Source organism: Asterias amurensis, chromosome 22, assembly GCF_032118995.1.
Source record: "Asterias amurensis chromosome 22, ASM3211899v1".
Classification (NCBI taxonomy): domain Eukaryota; kingdom Metazoa; phylum Echinodermata; class Asteroidea; order Forcipulatida; family Asteriidae; genus Asterias; species Asterias amurensis.
In genome coordinates, this window is record NC_092669.1 from 2675466 (window position 1) to 2700678 (window position 25213).

Here is a 25213-nt window from a genome sequence, read left to right on the forward strand (position 1 = left end):
CAAAATTAATATTCTTTATCCCCGATGCAAATTTAACATCTATTATATCGTTGCGGTACCCGCTGCCAAAATATAGGATTCGAACTGCCTCTAGCTGCCGGCAACCTCGGTAGTCTAGTTGGTAAGACACTGCTCTAGAATTGCAAGGGTCGTGGGTTCGAATCCCACCCGAGTAACATGCCTGTGATATTTTTTCACAGGACTCGGGAAAGTACTGAGTATACAGTGCTAACACACATCGGTGTATGGGTAAAAAAACCAAAATTAATATTCTTTATCCCCGATGCAAATTTAACATCTATTATAAGTGAACACTGGTTTTACCGAACTGAAAACTAAATCCGCCATCATTATTACAGAGCGACTAATCTCATATCAATGGTTCTCCCGGGATGAGCTAGTGTTGGCTATTCACTACTCGATCCAGGGGTTTTTGTTGTGAAGGATTAGAGCAAATTAATGGCATAGAAACCAAATCACGGGATTAGCGCTTCAACAGCGTGCCATCAAAAGAGATGCTGCAAAGCGAAACATTTAGGGGCTGTGCAATTTTTCGCATAACGATTATGGGTTGCCATACTTAAAACAGGCTACGTACTTATTAGTGAACTTTGCTGACAATAATAGCTTTATGGAAGCTGCAATTTTGAATACATAGCTCCTCGCTCAAACATTGTCATAATGTGTTATTGATGCTATGTTATAGACCTTCATTGCAACGTCATAGCTTGAGTTTTGCCAACCACCGGGGTTTGGAAAACTAAAGACAGCCATTAAATACTTAAATCAACAGTGAGCCATTTGAATTGTAGAAAATGTACACAAATTATTTTAAATTAATGTTTGAAACAAATCAGGATTGTTAGTTCATGAAACTTTACAGAACATTTTGAATTTTGTCACACGATTGTTGAATGTTTTGCCAACATTCGGCCGGCCATGCCAACCTGCGCACTTTGTTTATCAACTTTGGAAAGCACCATCAATCTCTCCCCGGGGCCGCCTAACCTTAAGGATAATGGTTGCTGGTTCAAGCCCCATTGTCGTCAAAACTTGCTTTGTTCAACACCATATTGAAGGAGGAAAGGGCCAGCCACAAGATATGCCAATTAAACCACAGCAGATCAGACGCTCATGGCACAAAGGGTAAGACATTCCTTCAATTTCCCTGCGTCCCCATCCCATTTTAAAGACACTAGAGATCGCCGAACAAAGTTTTAATTCTGAGCTAGCAGACGAATATCGCACTTTGTTACAGCGCCCTCTATTGACCTTGCAGAGCCTTAAAAAAACATCACTGGTAAACGATTTTAGACGTGGTAAAGTAATGCTTTCGGGCTGGGTACCATGGTAAAAAATATGGCGATATCCATACAGCAGTTTTTCGTGTCATAAGCCAACGTGTAACCTAAGTTTTGTTGATGATCTTCTTCCAGAATTGAGGCCGAAATGTATAAACTTGTGCAGAAGCAGACGTATACATTTCTGTCCCATCGATATGGGATGATTTTAATCTTCCTTGGGCTCGTTTTTATTATCGTTTCTGCATTTCATTTCGGAGAGGTAAGCAACGCAACGCCAACGGAGAATAGTCATAAAAATCATTTGTTTTTGTTAAAACTTTTTATTTAGATTGATTACAGTTTAACACCACAGAGCCAGAGGCCAAAACAACTCGACCTGATCAACTGATCTTTTGGCAACTCGTCTCAAGATCATTAATCAACAAACTTGCGTTTGTCACTAAACAAATGACAGCATCTAGCTGTTGTCTGCTGTCAACACTCAAATGTCAGTTGAAATACCGTACCAGATTCACTTCAATTCAGTCCAGAAATGAAAGTGGTCTGGCTCTGCTGACTGGTTTTAATCAAAGTGTTGAACAGCAACCTAGTAGAGAGTACCATATGAGAGTACCATAGATAAATGGACAGCTAGTGAAAAAAGTGATTGACTAGTGGAATGACAAGAAAACTGGCCCTGCTGGCCAATCATTTAAAAAAACCCAAAACAAACTAGTAGGCAAAGCGTAACACTCACAAACTGCAACAACTGCCCAAAAGATTCAAATCAAGTTGGCAAAGAAAGTACACTCTTTTATGCAAACTGGATTTCACTCCCACCCAGTCTGTCTCATGATAAAAAATCATCTCATATAATAATTAGTCAATTCTTTGTTCAACCCCAAAAATCATTTACAAATTTACCCAGTCGGTTTCCCTTGTGGTTTATATTGATATCTGAAACAAAAAGTCGCATCCCCTTATAAGGTGATCCCCTAGCTGCCGCTTCGCAGGTTGTATCGTAATTTGGGTGTGATCCCTGGCTACACGGCAGTTAACGGTTGTATGGCTTCTGACTGGCACCCCGAACAAAGATATTGATAAAATAGGGACACCACCAATATAGGGCTAGATAGCTCAGTTGGTAGAGCGCCGGCACGTTAATCCGGAGGTCGTTGGTTCGAATCCCACTCTAGTCAATTCTTTGTTCAACCCCAAAAATCATAATTAATGCCTAACAAAACACACTGAGTGACAAATTTATGTGTATTAAAACAACTCAAACATAAATTTCACATCAAATTTTGTTTACTTTTGTTAATATCTTTAACTGTAAAACTGATTTCTAAGTCTAACTAACTGTACATATTTTTTTATAACTTATAATTTCTCAGTTGTCATAAACTTGTTTTCATATTAAAAGTAGGCCCAACTTATTTTGAAAAGTAAATAAAATTTAACATTATGTGGACAATTCAGAAAAAGATCACATCTCTGAAACAGTGATTTTATGCCTCTAATGGATCATGTCAATAAATAACATTTCCCTTCAGAAAAATTTACTGAACTAATTTATAGTTTTGACAGCTGTTTCTTCCTCCTTTGTTTTTGCATGTTTTAGTCCTCCCTAGAATGGAGCCGGGACCAGTACTCGCAGATGTTCAATATTTACCATGACAACATTGCCGGGAAAGCCTTTCAAAACAGGTGTGTAAATAACGTGCCACGTAGTCGGACCTTCCCATGGATGTCAGCAGCCGATTTCCTGAAACTTTAAGTCTACTTGTGCAAAGTTTATGGAGCAACTTGTGCCATAAACGTTGCGCAAATGGACTTACGCAGTTTGCGAAAAGTATCGTGAAATCAGCTGCAGGGCCTTGATGATGACACTGGGGCCCAATTTCATAGAGCTGCTTAAGCAGAAAAAGCCGCTAAGCACAAACAATTTGCTTACTGGAATAATGTTACCAGTCAAACTACCATGTCACACGAACAGTTTTTGACTGATAACCTGCTTATACTGCTACAAGCAAAAAAATTGTTACGCAATATTTTCTACTAAAAGGCTGGCAGCTCTATGAAATTTGACCCAGGGCTCAATTACAATAGCTGCTTAAGTAGAAAATAATATTGCTTTAAAACATTTTTCTGCTAAGCAGGAATGAGCAGGACGACAGTCACAAATTGTGTACTTGTGACATTGTAGTTTGGCTGGTGACCTTGTTTTGATAGGCGTAATGTTATTCGCTTAGCTACTTTTTGTGTTTAGGCGGGTCTATGAAATTGCCAAGAGCTAAAAAATAACACTGTATGCCATACTGCAGGCCTTAGGCTTGTGAATTAAGCATCTAGCTAGTCAACTCAGGACTGGACAAGCCTGTGGAAGGGCACTGCAATTTTCATAAGGTAAGGGGCACCCAGGCCTGATACTTCACAGAGGCAACGATGGCGATTGCCTCCATGCCCACTGGTCATTGCCTTGGTGCCCTTGAAATGCTATAGTAGAAATGTACACTTTCCTCACAGGGTGCCTAATAGTACCAAGGAGAAACGGAAGCATAGAGGCCTGGGCACTACATCTATGGTGAAAATCTAAGTTTGTATTGCATTTAACCAAAAGTTGATCACCTGTTTCTTTTCTTATTTTCAGGATGTGCTTGCCAATCCCGATTGACGCTGTTTATACTTGGGTCAATGGATCTGACCCGAAACTCAAAGCTGACCTCCAAAGGGTCAAGACAAAGGTCGAGAAAGAGCTAGCAAAGTAAGTTGCAAGATAATAATGACACAAAAAAGACCCTTGTAACAAAAGGTTGTGTGCTTTCAGATTCCTAGATGTGTAAATAAAGGCTTCAGGTCTGAAGCCGTTTAACAATTGAATACGAAAATACCTCTTTTCAAAAACTATGCTTCTTCAGAGGGAGCTGTTTCTCACAATGTTTTATACTATCAACGGCTCTCCATTGCTTGGTACCAAGTAAGATTTTATGCTAACAATTATTGTGAGTGTTTACCGATCCAGTGTCTTTAACCATCCCCCCCCCCATAAACGGAAACAACAACATCTTCAATTTGTTTTTCTTCTCCCTATGAAAGGTCCACCTCAAAACCAGGCGAGACAGATTCCATACAGTGTAACCTTGACAACTGTGTCCCAGGACGTATTCTCGTCTTCGGCTCGCTCCTTCCAGGTCGAGTAGAAATGTCCGACTTGGCCATGACCCATCTGGAGTTCCTGGAAGCAAGGCGATTGTTCAACGTGTCTAAGTCGGCCACGGCTAACATGACGATTGCACAGTTCAAAACCCAAGCCGATGGTAAGTGTGGGTAACCGGAAAAAATGGACCACTTGAATAATTTACAGGGGTGCTAGAAGAGCGTAAGGACAATTAACTTTCAAAATATAATGCAATGGGTTTTTCTACAATGTACCTCTGCCACATTTGCACAATTTTTTTTTAAAAAGTAAGCCCAAAAATTATCCAAGCACAACAAAATTATGCTTACCAGTATAAGGTTACCAGCCAAACTTCCATGTCAAAAGTACAACTTGTGACTGGTATCCTGCTCATTTCTGCTTGGCAGAAATGTTAAGATGGTAAGTGTGCCGATTGTAAATGTTCAGTTAGGATTTCTCATGTTTTCCGAGTCCCAGTTCAATAGAGCTGCTTAAGCACAAAAATAGCTAAGCACAACAAGGTTATGCTTACCAGCATAAGATTACCAGCCAAACTTCCATGGCTAAAGTACAATTTGTGACTGGTATCCTGAACATTTCTGCTTAGCAGAGAATTGTTTAGCAATATTTTCTGCTTAAGCAGCTCTTTGTCTGTTTATCTCACAAACATGTGATGTGAAAATGAGGCCCGAATGGTAAATAGTCTGGTTTCTTTTTGTTTATGTGTAGATACAAATCAGTTCATTAGGATGGAGACCAGGTTTTCTTTATTTTCTGTTTACAGTGAATGCGATCATGAAGGAGAAACCATATGTACTCATTACTGGCAAGAATGTTTCACTTTCCAAAGGATATTTAGTAAGTATCATATAACTTAAAAAGATAAGAATTATAATTCGTGTTCATCAGGAATACTTAAAGGAACACGTTGCCTTGGATCGGCCGAGTTGGTCAAAACAAAAACGTTTGTAACCGTTTTTTATAAAATGCATATGGTTGGAAAGATGTTTTAAAAGTAGAATCATTGATCCACACTAGTTTTACAAACCCACATAAGTCCTGATGAGATTATACGTTTGGTAACTACTCAAAACAAATATTAACTTAAAAAATGACTTGGTAACGAGCAAAGTAGAATACAATGATCCACACTAGTTTGCCTCCAAATTGCGTGGTTTTCCTTCTACTGTGCGAACTAACATGGTTGACCATTTATGGGAGTCAAAATTTTGACCCCTATAAATGGCCGACGTATTAGTCGACGAGGTAAAAGGAAAACCACGCAATTTCGAGGCATGTTTGTGTGGATCATTGTATTCTACTTTTACAAAATCTTTCTACCCATATACATTTTATAAAAAAACGGTTACAAATGCTTTTCAAAGACCAACTCGACCGATCCAAGGCAACGTGTTCCTTTAAAGGCACTGGACACTATTGGTAATTACTCAAAATAATTGTTAGCAATAATAGTTACTTGAATATGAGCATTGGAGAGAAACGACTTCCTCTAAGGTTTTGGGGAAAGAGGTAATTTCTCACTCAAATAATAAAAAGACTTTTTATTATGCATCTGAAAGCACACAAGTGTTAATAACTTTTCTTCTTTTGAGCACCTTAAGCACAGTCTGGTTTGATATGTGTTTTGGCTTCATAGATAGTAATAATAAAGACTTGTAAGGCGCACATATCCACCCTGCTGTCGGTTTATTATTCAAACAAATAATGTAATATCTGTTGGACACTAACGCAAACATGAAATAAATTGTACGATGTTCTTTTTTACCCCTAGACAAGTGATTGGCAAGCAGAGGGCAATGCTGAATTAAAGGATGTCGTCTTTGTCTCCAACGTCGGAAAAGACGTCACGGAAGACGAAATTCAGAAGAAAATTCCTGAGGACCAGCGAGACAATGTCAAGGCCATTGACCTCACCACTAGCGCAGGGGTCGCCGTCATTACATTGAAGACTGTGGAAGTCACAAAAACATTTATAACTGAGGTATATCCTTAACACCCCTCTCCCTACCCCAGAAGACCCTTCCATGTCCAAGTTGCAAGAGAATAATGATAGAAAAAAACACCCGTTTTGCACAAATTTGGGTCTTTTCAGATTTCTAATAAGAGGCTTCAGGCCTGAAGTCTTTTATTATTTAAGTGAGAAATTACCTCTTTCTCAAAAACTACGTTACTTCAGAGGGAGCAATTCTCACAACGTTTTATACTATCAACAGCTCTCAATTGCTCATAACCAATTAAGTTTTTATGCTAACAGTTATTTTGATTAATTACCAACAGTGTCCAGAACCTTTAAGTGGGTGGTTTGTGGTTCAATAAAAAAACAGAAATATTTAGGGCAAGTCCTGAATTTGGATCGCTCGATTTTAATAAGTCATTTTTTCTTCAAAAACTGTTTTTCATTTTCTCTTCCCCCAAAGTTTGAGAAGAGTGAAGGAGAATCTGGGATGAAGGTCGGCGCAGCGTACCTCGTCTGGGGTCTGGAGAAAACAGAGTCAAGCCAAGACGAGGATGTCTCCTCCAGCAGATTCGAAGACAACGAGGTACTGATCATGTGACCTATGACATCACTTATTGACTCGATAGACCAGTATCACTAATGTGCAAGATACCATATAGGAGTATGTTAGCACTGAAAAAATTAAACAATCATTTTTAAATTATGTTTTAGTAGAGTTCTTTGTCTCTTCCTTTAGGAAATGAGATATTCCCTTCGGTCTCTGGAACAGAATGCGCCGTGGATCCGCCATGTTTACATCGTGACCAATGGTCAGATCCCCTCATGGTTAAACCTTGATAATCAACGCATCAGTATAATTACACACGAGGTGAGATGAGATTCCCGACCAAAATTTTGCATTTATAATCAATCAATCAATCAGTCGGAATGTTTTTGTTTTAAAACTTGGATCGTATTCATACGAAAATGAAGATGGAACCAATTATGGAACACCCCAAATTACAGAGTAGGGTGTGCAAAACCTAAGATGAATGTATTTAAGCAGGCTTTTTACCCGAAAGCTTTCACCTCGCAAGCTTCAAAGCTTTGTGACCAAAATTCAGGTTTTTTTTCAACAATCTATCACAGTCCTGCAATAGTAACAGGGATGTGACTCATTCTTGGCACAACGTATATTGTACAAGGTTTAATAACAATGTTCTTTTTTTTTCAATTCAGGATATTTTCCCAAACAAGACGCACCTTCCAACGTTTAGTTCACCGGCGATAGAGAGCAATCTCCATCGGATTCCGGGATTATCAAAAAAGTTTATCTATCTCAACGACGACACCATGTTTGGGAAACCGGTCTGGCCGGACGATTTCTACACGCACTCCAGAGGGCAGAAGGTATGGGGAAGAAGTAGTGTAGAAGATGTTCAAGGTTCACCCTCCTACTCTTGTTGCCATTTTGGAGGGTTGCCTGTGCACAGTGTAGATGCATTCACTTAAGTGGATGATATTGAATGATAAGGAAGTGGGAGGGCTGACTGTGTTCTGTGTGGATGCATTCACCACATGATATCCTATTGAAGGCTGGCATAGTTTATCATTCAAAACCTCAGTGGATAATATTGAACAGTCAGAAAGTAGGAGGGTTGACTGTGTACTGAAAATAAAAATAAATTCTCTTGACAGAATTCTTTTCCCTCCCCTTAGGTTTACCTTACCTGGCCTGTTCCAAATTGTGCCGAGGGGTGTCCCCCATCATGGATTCGTGATAATTATTGTGACACAGCGTGTAATAACTCGGAGTGTGACTGGGACGGCGGGGATTGCTCTGGTAAGACCTTAAGGACGGATTTCCAAAAACCGTTCAGCAAGAAATCGCAGAGAACCAGTCACAAAGAAGGTTTTCAAGGACTAGTTTAGTTGTATTAAATTTGGTTTTTTACCCATACACCAATGTGTGTTAGCACTGTATAAAAAAAGTCCTGTGAAAAAAATATCACAGGCATGTTACTCAGGTTGGATTCGAACCCACAACCTTTGCCATTCTAGTTTAGTTGTGTCTGTTTCCTTTCTTTCGTGTTGGGTGGATATGTGTGCATTATTTTAATTATTATTCTTACCATTATTATGGTGACATTTTTTTCACTGACACGACTTTGAAATGAAGTTTACTTTTGGTTTGATGGTTTTCAACAGGAACACCAAAGAGCGGTGTAGGTGGTGTGGCGGCAGACAGAGGAGCAGCGCTAGATTTCACCGATAGTAAGTATTGTCGTTACCAACTAGCCATTACATGTTTCTCCTGAAGTCAAGCAGATACTGTTCAAAACGTCACGACCAAACTGGCTCATTTCAGAGCCAACACTCCCTCATTACATTATTACATGGTTGTACCCGCAAGTGTACTGTTATTTATAGTTTATTCTTAGCCATTACATGAATTTCCCATTAAAGGCAGTGGACACTATTGGTAATTGTCAAAGACTAGCCTTCACAGTTGGTGTGTCTCAACATATGCATAAAATAACAAACCTGTGAAAATTTGAGCTCAATCGGTCATCGAAGTTGCGAGATAATAATGAAAGAAAAATAACCCTTGTCACACGAAGTTGTGTGCGTTTAGATGGTTGATTTCGAGACCTCAAGTTCTAAATCTGAGGTCTCGAAATCAAATTCGTGGAAAATTACTTCCTTCTCGAAAACTATGGCACTTCAGAGGGAGCCGTTTCTCACAATTTTTTATACCATCAACCTCTCCCCATTACTCGTCACCAAGTAAGGTTTTATGATGATAATTATTTTGAGTAACTACCAACAGTGTCAACTGCCTTTAACCTAAATCTCTGAATTCTACTCAACCGGTTCCACTCTTTTATCAGCTGTTATCAGCAATTGTAAACATTCACCCTGGAACCCATCTCCATCTATAGGAATATGAGGTACTTTCACTGAAAACCACATACCCTGGTTTTGATTTCACAAAGAGTTAGTTTATCTCGAGTTAGGACTAGTTACTCCTCCTAACTTAGGACTATCCATGCAATTTGTATATCTCCTAGGACTAGTCCTAAGTTAGGACTAGTCCTAACTCTTTGTGAAATCGACCAGTTACTCATCCTAACTTAGGACTATCCATGCAATTTGTATATCTCCTAGGACTAGCCCTAAGTTAGGACTAGTCCTAACTCTTTGTGAAATCGACCTCTGATACTTAAACCGTTTTATTTTTCCACAGTGTACTGTAAAACCGGTTGTGCCAATGGATGGATTGCTGATCGCTACTGTGATCAGGTGAGTGTAAGGTAGCCTGAACATCTGACGCCACACTTCGAGGCTCGTGAATTACATCAGAGAGTGGCCTCAAGCCTAGGTTAATCCCCGTCCATAATCACCTTTCACCTACATTCATATGCAGAGGACTTCAAATGCCTTTAATGGAGTTTTCCCACGTTGTATTTATTTATGGTTGTTGTTTTGCAGACGTGCAACGTTGCAGAATGTGGTTTTGACGCTGGAGATTGTGGCACAGCCAACTTTCATAGGTTATACCGAGTGGACATCAAGGGACCTGCAAACATCACTGTCCCTCAAGGTTGGATGATTTTAAGAGTTTTATCCTATTTGTTTACAATTTTTGTAATTACTTTTGTATTTATATGTGAAATTGCAAATGAAAAAAGAAATAAACAAAAAAAACAACAAATTATAAGCGCGTACCTTTCCTTTAGGTACACGATAACGACTAAAACAAAATTATTTTGTCTTCAGGTGTCGCTGTCTTATACATTAACTTAACGCACATCTTTGGAGAGAACATTACAATAACTGAAGCCCAGTATGATGATAGCAAAGTGATACGGACGGCCACCGTTGCCCAGAAGTTCAAGTTGATCACGCTCCTTCTTCATAGTAACGTGTCCGATACCCTGATAGGGTTCTCGTTGGACGGCCAGAAGGCGGACCATACACCAGTGAAGGTAAGTCAAATGAAACAAAATTTGAGTAAACAATATACAAACATGACTAGAGCGGGTTAATAATACAAAGCATTTATACGGCGCTATACAAAGAACAGAGCGCCTAACATTAACAAAGGGAGGGCAACATAAGAACAAAAACAAAACCAGGCATATAGAGAAACAAAAAGAGGAGCAAATTAGGATGGTTCTGGAAATAAAAATGTCTTGAGGAGGCGTTTAAACACAGCCAACGACGCAGGTTTGTCTGATGGCTGTGTTGTTGAGGTGTCTCACAGTGTATACAGAAGCAGAACTAAATCATTCCTTGGTCAGGGATTTCAACCAATCAACTTTCAAAGGTATTTATTAATTATTGATTACTAATTTCTCTCCACAGGTCAAGTTCAATCTGACGGTTAACACCATTCCTGTCTCAGAGCGAGCCCTGATTGTTGCCAAGGAAGACTTGGACATCAAGGAAGACTTAAACGAAGAGGAAGATAAAATATACCGCGACTTATTTCATGACGTAGATGAATCTAAAAGGTATGAGGAGATTGAGTTTGCTGACGACCCCCCATTCACCTAAACAGTTACACAACAAGTGGTTAAGACAGGGAAATACTAGGGTTGTTTAAAAAAAAGTGTCCAAAGGCCTTTCTCAAACTTCGGCTAGGGCAGTTTCCTTCTGATGTTCGAACTACCACCGCGTTCAAAATTCACGTTGCTCCAAAACGTACAGACCTGAAGGTAGTCGGTTCATACTTTCCACGTTTCCACTGCAAACGCATTGCGCGGATTCTAAGCCGGGTTTGACAAGGTCCCTAACTATGAACAAAAAATTCCCTCCACAACTTATTCCTAAACGATTTACCCTTTGTGGACAACCTTTTCCAGAAGTTATCCATAGTTTCTATTTTTTTTTCTTCTTGACCTCTAGGGCGCCTAAAGTTCCAAAGGTCTTGGACCCTCCAGTGAGTTTTCTTGATACTGAATTTGAAAATCCCAGTGAAGCTGTCGCTGAAAAGTTAGCGGAAATGGAGAAGAAGCTTGCTGATGGTAATTATGACATAAATGCACTGTTCTTATAAAGTGCTTTCTCACGGCCGACGGGCATATCAAAGCGCTCATTAATTGTTTGACAGGTGTACTGAGTTATAATTGCAGTATGACAACCATGTGGTTTTAAAGGACGCAGACAGCATTGGTTATTGTCAAAAAACAGTATCCAACAGTCGTTGAGTTGGACTCGAGTATTAAGAATTGAGTCGCCAATTTCATGGACTAGACTTGACTTGAGGAAAAATTACTTTTGACTTGACTTGACTTGGGGAACAATTACTTGTGACTTGACTTGACTTGACTTGACTTGAGGAGAAATTACTTGACTTAAGAGTTGAGAATTAAATAAAGTTAATTTTATGACATTTACTGTTTAAAATTTAACGTGGCAAAATTGAGTCAGTTATAAGGTCGAACATTAAACCTGCCAGGATATTATAAGCAATAATCGTTTAAAGTGTCTTGCTCAAGGATGCAAAGTGCTATGACTGGGAACAAGCTTTCTAACAGAAGCAAGCTCAATGTTATACCTCTTGCTAATTTATTTTGATTTTTCGTTTTTTGTCATAAAGGAGACATCACCGAGAAGGGACTGAAGAAATTAAAGGCTCAACTCCTGCTGGACCTTGCGCAGTCCCCGGAGTATGTTGAAGACATCCCTGAGAAACCAGACCGTCTTAAAGATGACTTCAAAGACACCAGACTCAAAGAACAGAAATCAGACACACGGCTCCAACCGAAAGGCGGGGAAAAGTTCAGAGAAGACGGAGATCAATTAGACTCCCTGAAAAGGACTAAGTTTGGCAAGAAGGAGCCATTTCAAGATCCCGTCAAGGAAGACCGTGTTCCAAAAGAGGATAAGGATGGCGGCTTAAGTCTAAATAAAAAAGTACAAGACGTGGGAACTAGAAAAATAGGAGTGCATCGGGAGAGGATTCAGAAAGTAGATGCAGATTTGAATTTAAACTTGCAAGGGCAGAGGACGGGTCGGCTACCGGATGTGGAACTGACTAAGAAAGAAACAGATTATAAAAAACCAGAACCTGGTTTTAAAGAGGACAAACTGCACGATGCGAAACAGGACGGGGAAGGGGACTCCATTGAAGCTCTTCGGGAAGAGTTGAGGCAGCTTCAGAAACAGCATGACGAGTCTCGGCGACCAGCTCAAGGCCAACGGGAGAACATAGTCAAGTACCAAGAGCTGCCAGTGCAACAACCAAATCAACAGCAACCAATCCAACATCAACCGATATACTACCAACGACAGCAACGCCAACCAGTACATCAGCCAGAAATGAATCAACATCAACCGATAAACCTGCAGAAGGTGTGGCCGCCACATGATGCGGGGAAAACACAGCAGCAGTTTCATAATCAGCAACAGCAGCTGCCAAATCAACAGCAGCAGTTTCGTGATCAACAACAGCAACAAGGTCAACAACAACACTTGCAGCAGCTGAGAGTGAAACCACAAGAGCAGCTTCCAAATCAGCAACAGCAATTGCCAAATCAACAGCAACAGTTTCATTATCAACAACAGCGGTTTCGTGATCAGGAACAACAGCTGCCAAATCTACAGCAGCCGTTTCGTAATCAGGAACAGCAGCTGCCAATTCAGCAACCACAGCTGCCAAATGAGGAACGACAGCTCTCAAATCTACAGCAGTTGCCAGTTAAACAGCAGCAACTGCCAGTTCAACAACAACAACAACCACAACAGCCAGTTCAACAACAACAACAACAACAACAACAAAAACAGCAGCCAGTTCAACAACAACAGCAGCCAGTTCAACAACAACAACAGCAGAAACCGCAGCTTCAACTGAAACAGCAACAGTTGAATCAGCAACCGGAGCCTCTTGCTGCCAAACCTCCCGCTGACCCAAAAGAAGACGTGAAGAAAGTTCAAGATGGTCTGTCAGACAACCGGAGATTTGCAGACGCAAACAACTTCAATATGAAACAGAGCTCTGCAAAGGATGACAATGTCCACAACAACTTGAGGATTAATAATGACAACAGAATGAATGTGAATTTCAATCGTAAGAAGCCGTACGGCGAGACGTTTCAGGAGCCGATTCTGTTCAACAAGAAACCCATCGAGCATACTGGTTTGAACCGGGGCAGACCGGATGGTAACTGGAATAATCCGAATCTCATCAACGAGCCACACTTCAATCAAGGGAACCAACTACCTCCTGGCGGAGGGAAATGGCCTTTCCTTCAGAATGACCAAATGGGAAATCGGTTACCAGTGGTTAGACTCGATCAAAATAAGGAGTTGCCGCGAGCAGACGATTTGAAACCGGTTCCAGCCGGTTTGGACCAGTTTAGGGCAGTTCAGGGTGATACTTTTGAAAAGCCAGCCTTAAAGGTTAACAAAGAAGCGGTGCACAAGAACGTTGGTGAAGATGAATCAAAGAAAACTGTTGTGGATAGAAATGATCAAAATAAGGATTTGCTGCGAGCAGACGATTTTAAACCGGTTCCAGCCGGTTTGGACCAGTTTAGGGCAGATCGGGGGAATACTTTTGATTTTAAGCCAGCTGTAAAAGTAAACAAAGAAGCCGCGCACGGTGAAGATGACTCAAAGAAAAATATTGTAAACCAAGACGTGCCTATAAAGAAATCACACATAGGGAGAAAGAAGAAAACTGGAATTGAACTAAGACCCCAAGACCAAGACGAACACATTCTTAGACGAAAACTTCTATCAAACGAAGACTATCAACGAAGGAACACAAACAGTGAAAGTGTACTTGACAAGTTTTCATACCTAAATGTAACTAGAGGCTTAGACGCAAAGTATAACAGTCCTGTCGACTCTAAAACATATCCTGTAAAAATGAGGATGAACGTTCGAAACGGGGATGAGCTTATGAGAAAGAGGAAACCGGAAACGGCCGGTGACGAGATGTTGAAGAAAATGAAACGGGAAGACAGAGTTGCTCTGGATGATGTCACCGAGCGAGAGGCGGAGGAGATAGCAGAAGATGCCGATAGATTCATCAGAAAAAACAGCTTTCTGCCGTGGGAGAGAACGGAGGCATTTGAAAAGATGTTAAGGGTAAGACCTGGAGGTGTTTAGAGACCCTCTTGCATATAAGGTCAAAAAGCAATATCTTCTGCTTAAAGAAACACGTTGCCTTGGATCGGACGAGTTGGTCAAAACAAAAGCGTTTGTAACCGTTTTTTATATAATGCATATGGTTGGAAAGATGTTTTAAAAGTAGAATACAATGATCCACACAAGTTTGCCTCGAAATTGCGTGGTTTTCCTTCTACTGTGCGAACTAACACGGTCAGCCATTTATGGGAGCCAAAATTTTGACCCCCATAAATGGCCGACGTGTTAGTCGACGAGGTAAAGGGAAAACCACGCAATTTCGAGGCATGTTTGTGTGGATCATTGTATTCTACTTTTACAACATCTTTCCAGCCATATGCATTTTATAAAAAACGGTTACAAACACTTTCCAAAGACCAACTCAACCGATCCAAGGTAATGTGTTCCTTTAAGCTGCTTCATGAAGAAGGGCTCAGAAGCAATTGTTTTTAGTGAATAAAAGAGAGATTTGCATGTGAAGAATGACCTTGCCCTTTCAACGGTCAAGCTTGTTCAATCTGTCGTCTGAGAAGAGCTTCAGTAGTAGCTGAGTCATTTGGTTACAGTCGCTAAATGTGTGCATTGGTCGCTCAGTTAAAAAAAATAAGGACGCTGTTTCGATACCTCTCGTCAATAACCCTTGGAAGGGAAGGTCTGAAAATCAACACTGATTGGCTAGCCAAAAGTGACTGCTATGCGTGCACGCTTGCAAGAACTTTCTAGCGCTTGTCAGGCGCTTAGTACGCCCATTGAAAAAAAGCATGTACTTTGACGCAATACATTTCAAATGAATCATGTGTTTATTAAACTCCCTCTTTCGTTGTCGCAGGAGGAAAAGAAACAAGACAGACTGTCGGATTATCAATCTCCGAACTATAGAGGGCGCAAGACGTTAGACACCTTCGCCGATTCGTTGATACACGTCAACAGGTTGTACAACCAACGTTTTGGTTTCATCTCTCGCAAAGTGCCTGGTCATATTCCTCACATGATTGATATAGACATCATGAACGAGCTACAGTCAGAGTAAGTCTTCTGACTTCAAGGTTCAAGACCCACTCTGGTCAATTTTTCTTAAAGGCAGTGGACACTATTGGTAACTACTCAAAATAATTATTAGCACGAAACCTTACTTGGTAACGAGTAATGGGGAGAGGTTGATAGTATAAAACATTGTGAGAAACGGCTCCCTCTGAAGTGGAGTAATTTTCGAGAAAGAAGTAATTTTCCTTGAATTTGATTTCGAGACCTCAAGTTTAGAACTTGAGGTCTCGAAATCAACCATCTAAACGCACACAACTTAGTGTGACAAGGGTGTTTTTTCTTTCAATATTATCTCGCAACTTCGTTGACCGATTGAGCTCAAATTTTCACAGGGTTGTTATTTCATGCATATGTTGAGATACACCAAGTGAGAAGACTGGTCTTTGACAATTACCAATAGTGTCCACTGTCTTTAAGTCAACTAAAAAATATTTATTATTTAATAATAATAGTAGTGGCTTCTTTATATAGCGCACATATCCATCACTCGGTGATGCTCAAGGCGCTTAAACATTTTCCTGCATTAAAGTATTTTCCTGCAAGGTATTTATGTGGGACTAAGTTTAAATTTTGAGACCTACGTGTACTCCTTTTACATAGCACCACGTAATGGTTAACAAAGTGCTGCTGGCGCAATATGCCGCCAATCAAACCAGGAACATCGGGGCAAACCCCTTTTCTTTTCGAGAACTGCACTGGGTTCTTTTATCTGCGTAACACAACACATGTTGAGCCTACTCAAGTCAGTTTCCCTTGTGGTTTATTACTTGATGTTTAAAATACAAAAGTTGCAGTCCCTTAATGTGATGCCCTGGCTGCCGCTTCCCCGGTTGGAACGTAAACTTGTGTCTTTGGCTACACCACAGTTACAGGTTGAATGCTTCTGACTGGTACCTCAAAACAAAAATGTTGACACTAGGGAGGCAATCGACCGTAGCCCAATTGTTAAAGCACCGACATCTTAATCCAGAGGTTCAAGTCCCACTCTAGTCAATTTTTCTTTGGTTATGTCCCACTCTAGTCCCACTCCTTTGTTGAAGTCCAAAAACCATTAAACAATTCAAAAAACGACAGATATACTTTGCCTTCAAAGTACTCTTGCCAAGAGTTCTGCAAATTTATCAAACCACAAGCTTTGTGGGAGGGATTCAAACCCCCGTTTAAAAATATTTCTTCTTTGGTTCTGTTCAGGTTTCCGGCCCAGTTTGACGCCACGTCGTCCCACCAGATCCGCCACGCTAAAGACATGCAGTTTGCCTTCTCCTACATGTACTACATCATTGGTTCCCCCAAGGAGGTCAATACCAATGAAATATTTGACGAGTTCGACACCGACCATTCAGGGTAGGTCAGGTTTTAGGTCAGGCATTAGGTGTCATGCAACATTGTTTTTTTTTTCTTTTCAAAACAGTGCCATAGAAAACTGAAAAAACACTTTACAAAAGTTAAGTGTGATCGGCCTTATCCTCTTCTTTTTGCAATTAGAAAGTTGCATGTCTGCATAAGGTGTCATGGCTGAGTGGTTTAGAGCATCAAAATCAAATCATAAGAGTGTGGGTTCAAAGCCTGGTCGTGGCACTTGTGTCTTTGAGCAAGATGCTTTAATTCTACAATCGCTTCTCTTCAACCAGGGGTATAAAAGGTTACATGCGAAGGTAGAGGTTGATATTGTGTATGAAAAAGCCTTTGGAGCGCTACAGTTACCAAGGTTTTATACTCTCCAGGGAGCTGAGAAAGATAAAGGAATGTTATTGGCCCAATGAACAGGGCACAAAATGTAAAGCGAATTCATATGGTAATATTGTAAAATGCGCCAAATAAGAACTAGTTGTTATAAAAATTATTTTGGTTTCCTTCTTTTGATCCAACAGAGTACTCTCCGATCGAGAAATCCGGACTCTAGCGACAAGATTATTTGATCTACCTCTAGACCTTCAGACGTTGAGTTCTCTCGAGAACAGTTTCATCCAATGTGCTAAAAATCTAACGAAAGAGATTTACGAGGACCCACTTCTTCAGCCCGAAAAATATTACGAAGAGAAAATGGTGAGCGAAGTTCCATATTTAACAAGAATTGTACTGATGTTTTATTTTGTGGTTGAACAAAGACAAATTTACTATAGCGGCCTGCGACCTCCGAACTAGCAGACCGACGCTCTATTAATCTAGCCCTATGTTGGTAGTCTAACCTATCTTGTCAATGTCTTTGTTTGGGGCCAGTCATATACCACTCAACCTATAACTGCCATCTAGCCAGGGATCACACCAAAGTTTATTATACAACCTGGGAAGTGGCAGCCAGGGGATCACCTTAAGGGGATGCAACTTTTTGTTTTAAGTAATAAACCACAAATTTAGTTGATTATAGATCTTCAAGAGTAAACCATTTACCTTCAAATAACGCCACAGTTAACCCTGCATGTATGTGCATTAATAAATGATCTTTACCAGAAAACTCACTTCTGCTGGTGGTTAAATGTCAACTATTTTCTAAAAGTTAAAAATTTTGTTTATGAGAAAATTATACATTTTTCTGTTTTAGCCTCAAGTGACGACAGCTCTGGTTGCTAAGTGCCCGGCGGTGACTAATTTAATGAAGGACAGTGTCAAAGGTCAAACTAATTACAAGTAAGTGAATAATTCTAATTTTATCCCTAAGCGAGACGCTTAACCTATTGCTCTGTCCCTCGGATGGGACGTACAGCCATAAATGTTTGTGACAAAGTTGTGAATTTTTAACTTGGCCTGGTTTCCTTTTAATGTGTACAGTGGCTTCAAAAGACAGTCAATCAAATAAATAAAAGTCGGTTCTATAACAGTGTGGTTATCCTTGACTTGCCAAAGTTTTGTGACAAATTTGTGCCTTTTTATTTTAACTTGGTCTGAATTTCCTTTTTCTTACAGACACGAAGTTATGGGAGACGAGGAGATTGCCTTTAAGATGATCCGTACCAACGTGTCTCAGGTCATAGGTCAACTCGATGACATCAGGAAGAACCCAAAGTAAGTGTCATGTGATAGTGTCATGTGACATATCATCTGATCCTGTCATAGGGGTCAGACTTGGGATTGTATTTTGTTCAGCAAATTGGCTTACACAGGTTGCATCTTGACGATGACTAGAGCAAGCTAGTCGAAACGTTGAGACCAGTTCTGACTCCGCGGCAGTACAGTTATTACGATCCTATAAGCTAAAGTAGTAGTCCAGTCACATTTCTATACCATCCGCCCTGGTAATAGTTATAAAGCAGGACAGTTCTTTTCAGAACTGAGAAGTCTCCCGAACCTCCGATTTTTACTCCACGGCAGTAGAATAAAGCAAGACAGTTCCCTAAGAACAACTCTACCTGGCAAGTAGATATACACACATGGTGTTACCGCAAACCAATATATATTGATACCCCACCATGCAATGCCTCAAATCCTATATAGGTTGCATCTTAAAATTATTTATTTCTTTAAATCTTACAACACAGGTTTTCATCGGGCCTATGGGTAACAGTGCAAGGCACGTTCAAGGGTCCCTTATATTTGGTAACTTCGTCACAAGAAAGATTGCAGTATAAACAAAATGTATGTTTTTATCAACAGGAAATTTGTCTGTCTAAACGACAACATCGAGCACTCCAACCCAGACGCAAACATGGTCAAAGCGGTCCTGCAGGACTTTTACGAAGCGCTGTTCCCGCTCGTTTCACAGTTTGAGCTTCCGCGAGATTATCGCAACAGATTTTTACATGTTGACGAACTCAGAGAATGGTAAGTTCTACAGCAATGTTTAGTGTGTTGTGGTTTGTGAGTAATGGCTACTAACGTCAATTTGAAAAAAAGGGGCCCGCCAATTTGTGAAGTCAAAAATGTTTACAAAACACAAACAATTTCAAAAGATATTTATGTGAATCATTACATTCTACTGTTAAAATATTGTTTCAATCATATTCATTTTATTACAAACGCTTTGTGTAGCCCAACATGCTATAAAAGACAGGTTAAAGACAATGGACACTATTGGTAATTGTCAAAGACCAGTCTTCTTACTTGGTGTATCTCAACATATGCATAAAATAACAAACCTTGAAAATTTGAGCTTGATTGGTCGTCGGAGTTACGAGATAACTATGAAAGCAAAAAAAAACACTTGTCACACGAAGTTGTGTGCTTTCAGATGCTTGATTTCGAGACCTCAAATTCTAAACTTGAGGTCTCAAAATCAAATTTGTGCAAAATTACTTCTTTCTCGAAAACTACGTTACTTCAGAGGGAGCCGTTTCTTACAATGTTTTATACTATCAACCTCTCCCCATTACTCGTTAATACCAAGTTAGGTTTTATGCTAATAATTAATTTTAGTAAATACCAAAAGTGTCCACTGCCTTTAAACCCCAAAATAAATTGTTCTGGCTTGTTTTGTTATTTCAGGCGGAGCTACCGAGACTGGTTAAGGTTTTGGACGCAGCTGTCGTTGTCCGGTTTAGTTATATTTAGCATTGCATCATTTTGTTCCCATCAGGTAAGTCTGAAAACATGTTTGTTCGTTTGTTTTGTTTGTTTAGATGATCTTATTATTACTATTATTATTATTTATTCGGCCAGTGTCAAAAACAAATATATACAAGTAGAACAAAGGATAATAAGACTTCAAAAAAGGTAACTTAAATACAGGGTAACTAGAGGAGCGGGATTAGACAAAAGGGTACAGGACAGGTACGGGATGTGGAGGAAGGAAGAGGAAGGGACAACAATCCATTCTAAGACAGCCAGGATAAACAAAAGCGTACTACTACACTATGACTCAAAAGCAAGGGAACTCAGCAAACTCCCACAAGGGGATATTCACGCCAAGCTGGCAACAGTCGATCTCTCTCATACAAACATTGGTTATGATTATGAGTTGCACAAATCAAGAAGTTGTAATAAGTAACTAGACAACAATACTTATTCTAGTCATTGTGAAATATGCGGTACAAATATGGTATTCCGCCTGGTAAATTTCACTTAGCAACGTGTTTTTTTTACTCAGTGGAATTTGTGTCCTTGCAATAATCGTTTGAACCCTGTGATTTATAAATAATGATCATAACTTGTTTTTAGTTCCGATTAAAATAAAAACATGTTTAGCGTCCTTGCCCACTTTCTGTTTAGAAAAATAGCCCAGCTGTTTGAAGAAAAAAAAATGTGTTGGGCAGCCATTTTGAAAAAAGGGCCATCATCCTTTCAAATTTTATATTTGGCCTTTAATATGGTGCATTTCAATGTCTCAATGCGCTTAACATTAATTTATCTTTTGTTGTTTCAATTTTTCCTCATACAGTTGATGTCAATTAAAAGAAGGTGCTGTCCTCGAAGACGACAAAAATCCAGCGAAATCGCCGAAAAAGTTCAACATGTATGACGGTGTCTGAAAACCACAGAATAAACCGTTTCCCTTTTTTTTTTAGGGATTCAGCAGTTTAAAACTGTTGCCTGAAATAAATTATATTCTGCAAAATATTCAGGGCGCAAAGTTGCTAAGCGAAGTAAACTCGCTAAGCGGAGTTAACTACTTAGCAAAGTTGGTAAGCAGAGTACTGGTAAATTACTTAAAGACCTACTTGAACGAAAACAGCACTTCGCTGAAATTCATTTCAAATGCAATAATGAAATTCATGTTTAGCCACTTTGTTGCCGCATGGAGGTATTAGCTTCCCTGGGTCGAACCTGGTCTGCCCCCGGTACTTTCGAATAGCTTTGACGTCATTCCAGGGGCTCATCTTGGTCAGCCCCAAGTGCCCTGCTTGTGGAACGGATCACTTGGGGGCTGGCCAACGGTGCATGACGCCACCTTGAGAGGGCGAGTGCGATCGTTCGACTAGCTTTTGTCAGGGGCTCAACCGAGTGAGCGCCCAGGGTCGACACGGGGAAGCTAATCAAACCCACCCCTTGTTATGTATTTAGACAAAACCTTGAGGTTGGGGTCATGTTTTTTGATCAATTATTATGAATATCAACATTACATTCAAATGCTACAAAAAGAATTACGAAGACGTTTAAAATCTGAAGAATTTCGCTCAAGTAGTTGTTTAAAGCAATCAGTCGGTCACAAACAATGCATTTTGTATGGCATTATAGATGGTTGGCCCTTTTTTCTTTGGTTGTTGGGGATATGTTTGTTTGTACCAGGTATTTGTTTATATTTTTTATAGAGCGGAGGGGAGGACTTAGAGCTACCGAGTCAAACCATTTGTTTTGTTCAAGCAAATGTTAAACTATTATTGTTTAATTTTTTCTTTTGGGCAAGAAATAGATTCTTGGGGAATGCCTACCTAGTTTATATTACGGTCCTACTACTTGCCGTCAACTCGCTGGCTTGCCGTCAACTCGCTGGCTTGCCGTCAACTCGCTGGCTTGCCGTCAACTCGCCGTCAACTCATTTTCGTGCCATTAACTCATTAAATTTACATGAAAAATCTATAAAAAGCGGGCACGGAAGTGTTAAGTCTGGGCTAAACTACATATTTCTCATGGTTTTCGGTACAAATTCATTCACAAAAATGACTTTGTGTTGATAAAAAAAAAGTACCAATTATTGATATCTTTGGCCAAGACTATTCATTGTGAAAAAGCAAGATGGCGGCCGACAGTTTTTCGGCTTCGAGGATTTTTTTCACAAGAAAAAAACTCATTATTTTTCCCGAAATATGACCTAAAACTTATGCGAATGCCCTTTGGCTGATACTTTACAGTTCTAGACTTCTTTTGTGGATTTTAAATGTTTATTGGAGGAGTTGACGGCGCAAGTGAGTTGACGGCAAGTAGTAGGGCCCAGTTATTATCCTTGCGCACATTAATTTGTGAGACCCATTGCATGTAATACACATTAAACCTGGACCTGAGTTTTCCTATGAACAACTTTGGTCGATACTAACTTTGGTCGGGGACAGAGCAGTTTTCAACAGGATATTTCTTTACTGATCAGAAATGTTTACCAGGCGTTAACATGTGGTTAAGGGTGTCACTGCCTGTGAATTTACTGAGACAAATCCAACAACATTTCAGAGGTTCTCGTGACAAAGTTTTGGGAAACATTGTCAAAATTATCATGAAAGCAACTTCAAATAATACAAATCCACCAAATATATTTCCTGAGAAATCAAATAAGAAACAGTAGGATTTTCTCTCTGCTCTTCAGCATTTCCAATGTTTGACACACGAGGGAGACAAACTTTGGCATTCTCCGGGTATTGTTTCTATATTTTTGAGGTAATATTTATTCTTGAATCATGAAGTGTGTATATAAAGTACTTGAAAAGTTCACAACGAACAACCGAGGCTTTTGTTTTATAATAACCGTTTATAAATATGTATATTTTGAACATTTTACTTGGTGAAAAATGTTTACCCAGTTTGCTACAATATTTACGAAATACACTTTTTCTAAATTATCGAGCTTTAAGTCATCACAGAGTAAAATGATTTTACAAAGTTTGATGCGCACCAGAACCGCAAAGAGCTTCACAAAAAATACATACATCTCTATCGTGTAAGATGGTGGCTTAAATCTCAAACTATTTTAGTCATTTTCTAGAAGGCTCCGATTGTCTTTCATTGACGTCGTTTTATTGTTATTTTTCTTTCAAAGGTCTTTGCTTCCTTTAAACAGTAAGATGAAACTGTTGATTCTTTTTTGTGTTTATTGGAAACTTGGTTTAACCCTCCTACTGTCTGACCATTCCAAATCACCCACTGTGGTGAATAAACTATGCCATCCTCAGGCGGTGAATGCATCTACACAGCACAGTCAACCCTCCTACTGTTGGACCAATCAATCTCGTCCATTGGTGTAGAATGATAAATGCACTGTGCCAGGCTCAAGAGGTAAATTGCATCTACACAGTACAACCCTCCTACTGTCTGACCATTCAATAACATCCTCTTGTTTCGAATGATAAATGCACTGTGCCAGCCTACAATATAATATCATGTGGTGAATGCAAAGTGCACAGTCAACCCTCCTACTGTCTGACCATTCAATATCATCTAATGTGGTTTTGAATGATAGATGCACTATGCCAGCATGTAATATGATATAAAGTAGGGAATGCATCTGCACAGTACACGGTCAACCCTCCTACTGTTTTACCATTCAACATCATCCACTCTGGTCATCAAAAGAAGGGGCGGGTCCAAACACCCTGGACCCTGCCCCCCCCCCCATAGTAGAAGAGTTAATCAACTCAATTTGTGTATGAATTTATTTCTTTAAGTAATAATTTTTGATCCTATCAAGTCTTATCTATTTATTGTTGTGCATAATCATTATTAATATTTTATACATTTCCTTTTTGTACTAATCGAGCTCGTATTAATCGAGCTCGTATTGAGTTATTCATTTTATTATAATAAAGTTAATCTTAACGGTACTAAATCATTGAATTATAACAGTGGATTTCAAATGAAACGTTAATTTTTAATGGAATAGACCACTAAAGGCCCGGTCCCACTGCAGCGATAACGAGAACGATAACGACGCAAAGAGAACGCATTCTATTGGTCAAATGAGCGTGTGCGTATTCTGCGTGGAGCAATTCAACCAATACAATGCGTTCTCTTTGTGTCGTGATCGTTATCGTGATCGTTATCGTGATCGTTATAGCTGCAGTGCGACTCGGGCTTAACTTTCCTTCCTCCATAAATTGACTACAAAGATCCAGTAATACATCAATATCATCTAATGTGGTTTTAAATGATACATGTAGATGCATGTTGTGTTGTTTTCTTATCAGTTGCCAAACTAATATAACAATGAAACAAAAGAGTGTTTTTACTTTCATCGCAACTTGTCAATTTGGAAAATAATTCCAAACATGAAATTTTTCTGTTCATCCTTAAAAAAAAAAGATATCTCCTTCATTGAAAAACAAAAACAGTGTTAAAATTTGAATGGAAACAGAAATGTGTAATATTTGTAAAAAATCTTTTAAAAATAATCCGTCTTTCACTTTTTCATTACAAAAATTGGTGAAAGAGCAAGTTTAGTTAATTATTTTGTAGACAATTATCTTAAAATGGGTTTTAAAAACATCTTTAGTTCGATACTAATTTACGAAGCCAAAGGTAGGGCTAATTTTGGTGCTGGGAAAACTGAGAACTATTTTTTACTTATTGATTTTTTTGTTTTATTGACAATGCAATGTCAACCTGTTACTTTTAAAAAAATTAAACTTGGAGAATTTTGAAGATAACTTTTTGTGGATATTTTGCTTAATTTTACATTTTTTTAATTTATTATATGGTCAAAACCCACACCAAATGGTCCGGCTGACAAGTTTAGTGTTGAAATGCAACCCTGTTTCATACGAAATACAGACCAGTGAAAAAAACTGACGGATGAGTGAAATGAAAAGCTAACTGGTCCTGCTTGGAAGTCACTAAAAGAGAATTCAATACTTTTAACCCCGAAAAGTATTTAATCCTAATCTAGATACGCCCCCCCCCCCCCCCCTAAAAAAGAGAGAAAAAAATTGAACCAGTACTAACTATTGTTTTAAGATGTTTTAAAGATAATTTAATAGTATATATCACTACGTACAAATAATTTTTATTTTGTGACCACATTGCATGTAATCAACTAAA

General features: G+C 39.3%; 1 protein-coding gene across 1 annotated transcript; it reads left to right on the forward strand.

Moving 5' to 3' along the window:
- Positions 1 to 1370: 1370 nt before the first annotated feature.
- On the forward strand, positions 1371 to 25112 carry LOC139953566 (N-acetylglucosamine-1-phosphotransferase subunits alpha/beta-like). Its single transcript, XM_071953014.1, has 25 exons — positions 1371 to 1563; positions 2905 to 2990; positions 3934 to 4047; positions 4380 to 4600; positions 5246 to 5319; positions 6254 to 6463; positions 6900 to 7022; positions 7176 to 7307; positions 7658 to 7828; positions 8138 to 8261; positions 8627 to 8692; positions 9666 to 9721; positions 9911 to 10022; positions 10199 to 10407; positions 10787 to 10935; positions 11330 to 11448; positions 12024 to 14518; positions 15387 to 15583; positions 16793 to 16945; positions 17473 to 17647; positions 18144 to 18229; positions 18506 to 18604; positions 19193 to 19360; positions 20021 to 20111; positions 20913 to 25112. The coding sequence occupies exons 1-25, from the start codon at positions 1450 to 1452 to the stop codon at positions 20991 to 20993; spliced, it is 5625 nt and encodes a 1874-aa protein (XP_071809115.1). The 5' UTR covers positions 1371 to 1449; the 3' UTR covers positions 20994 to 25112.
- The last annotated feature ends 101 nt before the right edge of the window (positions 25113 to 25213 follow it).